Raw genomic sequence first — 3,263 nt, 5'->3', positions numbered from 1 at the left:
TGGCTTAACCTTTTCAAGGTTCTTTGGTCTCACTCATTGGTCAAAGAAGCAACTTAGCTTTACCTCTCCTCTTTCTCTTCTGTTGTCCCTCCGGTGCCATTCTAGATCTCGGGACGAGATCCTCTCGTAGTGGTGGAGTGTTGTAACGCCCCGAGACTGATCTGCCAGGTGTCCTCCAGTTATTCGCTGTTGTTGTGTTGTCATTGCTTGCGTGTCATGCATTGCATATCATGTCATCATGTGCATTGCATCATCATGTTTTCAAAACTTGCATTCGTCCGGGTCTCCCAGTTCCTTCCGTGGTCCGTTCTGAGGCCAGACTCACTTGCACGCGCCCGCGGCACGTCCGAAATATTATTTTATAAGTGGCTAATTTTGTCGGGATGGGATGAGCGTTGGTGTGTGGTCTTGTTATAGTGTAGGTAGACCGCCTGCCAAGTTTCATCGCAATCGGAGTTCGTTTGACGCCCCAACAATTAACTATAGCGGCAGTATATCCGGTCTAACGTCAGACGTTTTCGGTCTCCGGAAACAGTCACCGGGCCTCCCTCTCTTCTCTTCTCTCAGCTAGAGACCGTCTACACAGCCCATGACCTACCGCCAGGTCCAGCCTAACCTCTCTCGTCAGCCCGTGGCCCTCCTCGCGCGCGCATCCAAAAATTGTCCCGGACACGACCCGAGCAGTCGTCACCGTCGTGTCCGGATCATCCCCAAACATCTACAAAACGTCACCTTATTCTTATTTGGGCTTCCTAACCTTTGTATCTCGGACCGTCTGATTTTATCAGAGGGACCAAATAGTCTAACATTTAATCCCCTGCTATATAAACCTGCCTAACCCTAGAATTTAGAAGCCCTGTCACATCCTCCCAGCCGCCGCCACCCACTCACAATTCCCCTCGGGATCGTCCCGATCTAGTTCCACCCGAGACAAATCGAAGCCTCCACTTTCTCCTCGTTTTCCCCTCCCGTCCAACCACCGCCGTCGCCCAAATCCTACAGGAGCCAGAGCTCCTCTGCCCATGCGCCTACCTCTCCCGTAGCTCCCATGGCGCTGGGACGCACCTCGACCCCGTCGTCGACCCAGCCGCTGCCGGCGAGCAGCAGCAACCAGCAGACCATCCCGAGCAGCAAAAGGAGCACGAGCTCCCATGGCCGCCGCCAAGCCACCCGACTACCTCCTCCTCCTCCCGTCGCCGGCGACCGCGTCACCAGGACCCCGCGCCTGCAGACTCGCGCACAAGCTCCTCTGCTTCCTCACGCGCCACGGCAAGAAGCAGCACCACCGGGGCCCTTGCATCATCGAGATCCACCAGGACCGGCCCCGGTGCCACTCCGGCCGCCCGAGCACCTCGTGCTTCTCCTCATCGCGCCTCCTCCCCTGCGCCTCGACTTCGTTGGAGACCAGCACCCTTCCTCCTTTTTCCTTCCTTCTCTCTACGCGCTCAAGCTCTCTCCTGTTTTCTCTTCTTCACAGGGAACCGCGCCTCCATGACGCCGCCACCTTGTCCCCGTCGTCCGTCAGCTCGTCACCGCCCCGGGCCCAGCGCCTGCAGCCGCGCCCCCACCTTCACCCACCGCCAGCGAGCAGAGCTGCCGGACCGCGTCGCCGCGCTGCCATTTCAAGCCGTCCTCCGCCCAAGTCCCGCTGCTGCCTTTCTGTCCAGCACCGCCACTGCTCTATTTTCTGGCGAGCAGAGGGACGCGCTAGATGCAGTGCATCGCCGCTGTCCAGATCGAGAGAGGAGCAAGGTCGCCCGGTCCAGCCTATGCGTTGACTGCGCCACCCTGCTTCGATCGACTTGCGAGGCCCAGCACCGCTTTCGGCCTGCCCGGCCTCCTGTTCTACCGACTAGGCCTCAGCCCGAAGTGAGAGCCCCATCGCCCCTTTTTTTCTTTATTTTGTTGGGCCTGCTCCAGTTTTAGTTTCGGTCCAGTGTAGCCTTTTTTCAGATCTGTGAATTAGTCAATTTCCAGGGATTTGCACTTTTGCAGATCAGCCCCTAAACTTCATGCATTTCATTACTCACAAATGGTGCATCATATGTAAAAACGTTAAATATGAAACTTGCTTAGAATTTCGTCTAGTTTAATAATTTGCCACTTTCATCTATGTTTGAAATGCTTAAAAATGATGTTTGGTTAAATTTACTCCTATGCCATGTTAAAATGCTTTAATTCATAACTAAATAACCGTAACTCCGAATTTGATAAACTTTATATGTAAATGGGGTGGAAAAATGCCTAGTTTAACATGGTGGCTTTACTTTGCATGTTTAACAACTCTAAAATATGGTTTAGGGAAGAACAGTACCAAACCTTAAAATATGCATATGGGGTTTTATCGGAATTGTTGTTCGTTGTTTCCGGCCTCATTTAAACTTGCCTAGATAGGTAGTTTTGTTGTGCTTCACCCCTTGCCATGTTAATCAACATCTAATATTGTTGGGTACATAAACGAGATCGAACTAAATAACTTGTCGTGGTGTTTTGTCAATATGCACCGTTGCATATTGAGCTCCACTTAATTTGTAGGATTGCTTGTGCACTTTTGCCATGACATGCTTCATTAAACCGGACATGCATCATACTTGGTTGTGCATCATGCCATGTTCATGTGTTGGTTGTTTACTATGTTGTTTGCTTCTTTCCGGTGTTGCTTCTTCGGGGTGGTTCCGATAACGTCGTGTTTGTGAGGATCTGTTGGCTACGTCCGTTTATCTTCTTCATGGACTCGTTTCTTCTTCCTTGTGGGATTTCAGGCAAGATGACCATACCCTCGAAATCACTTCTATCTTTGCTTGCTAGTTGCTCGCTCTTTTGCTATGCCTATGCTGCGATACCTACCACTTGCTTATCATGCCTCCCATATTGTAGAACCAAGCCTCTAACCCACCTTGTCCTAGCAAACCGTTGTTTGGCTATGTTACCGCTTTTCTCAGCCCCTCTTATAGCATTGCTAGTTGTAGGTGAAGATTGGAGATTGTTCCTTGTTGGAACATTGTTTATTGTTGGGATATCATTATATTATCTTGTTATCTTAATGCATCCATATACTTGGTAAAGGGTGGAAGGCTCGGCCTTTTTGCCTAGTGTTTTGTTCTAATCTTGCCGCCCTAGTTTCCGTCATATCGGTGTTATGTTCCCGGATTTTGCGTTCCTTACACGGTTGGGTAATAATGGGAACCCCTTGACAGTTCGCCTTGAATAAAACTCCTCCAGCAATGCCCAACCTTGGTTTTACCATTTGCCACCTAGCCTCT

At 50.8% G+C, this 3,263-nt stretch overlaps 1 protein-coding gene across 1 annotated transcript; it reads left to right on the top strand.

Moving 5' to 3' along the window:
- The first annotated feature begins 868 nt into the window (after window positions 1-868).
- LOC125555960 lies at window positions 869-1,994 on the top strand. Its single transcript, XM_048718766.1, has 2 exons — window positions 869-1,396; window positions 1,478-1,994. Exons 1-2 carry the CDS (start codon window positions 1,152-1,154, stop codon window positions 1,776-1,778), a joined length of 546 nt encoding a protein of 181 aa, XP_048574723.1. The 5' UTR covers window positions 869-1,151; the 3' UTR covers window positions 1,779-1,994.
- Window positions 1,995-3,263: the final 1,269 nt, after the last annotated feature.

The sequence above is a fragment of the Triticum urartu genome, chromosome 5, assembly GCF_003073215.2.
Source record: "Triticum urartu cultivar G1812 chromosome 5, Tu2.1, whole genome shotgun sequence".
NCBI classification, from domain to species: Eukaryota; Viridiplantae; Streptophyta; class Magnoliopsida; order Poales; family Poaceae; genus Triticum; species Triticum urartu.
The sequence above is the reverse complement of the archived record's forward strand: the minus strand, read 5'-3'. Positions and strand labels throughout refer to the sequence as shown.

Coding starts and splice junctions, on each gene's coding strand:
- LOC125555960 (XM_048718766.1), top strand. CDS start 1,152: ATGGCCGCCGCCAAGCCACCCGACTACCTCCTCCTCCTCCCGTCGCCG. Junction 1,397..1,477: donor CTCCCCTGCGCCTCGACTTC/GTTGGAGACCAG, acceptor TCTTCTTCACAG/GGAACCGCGCCTCCATGACG.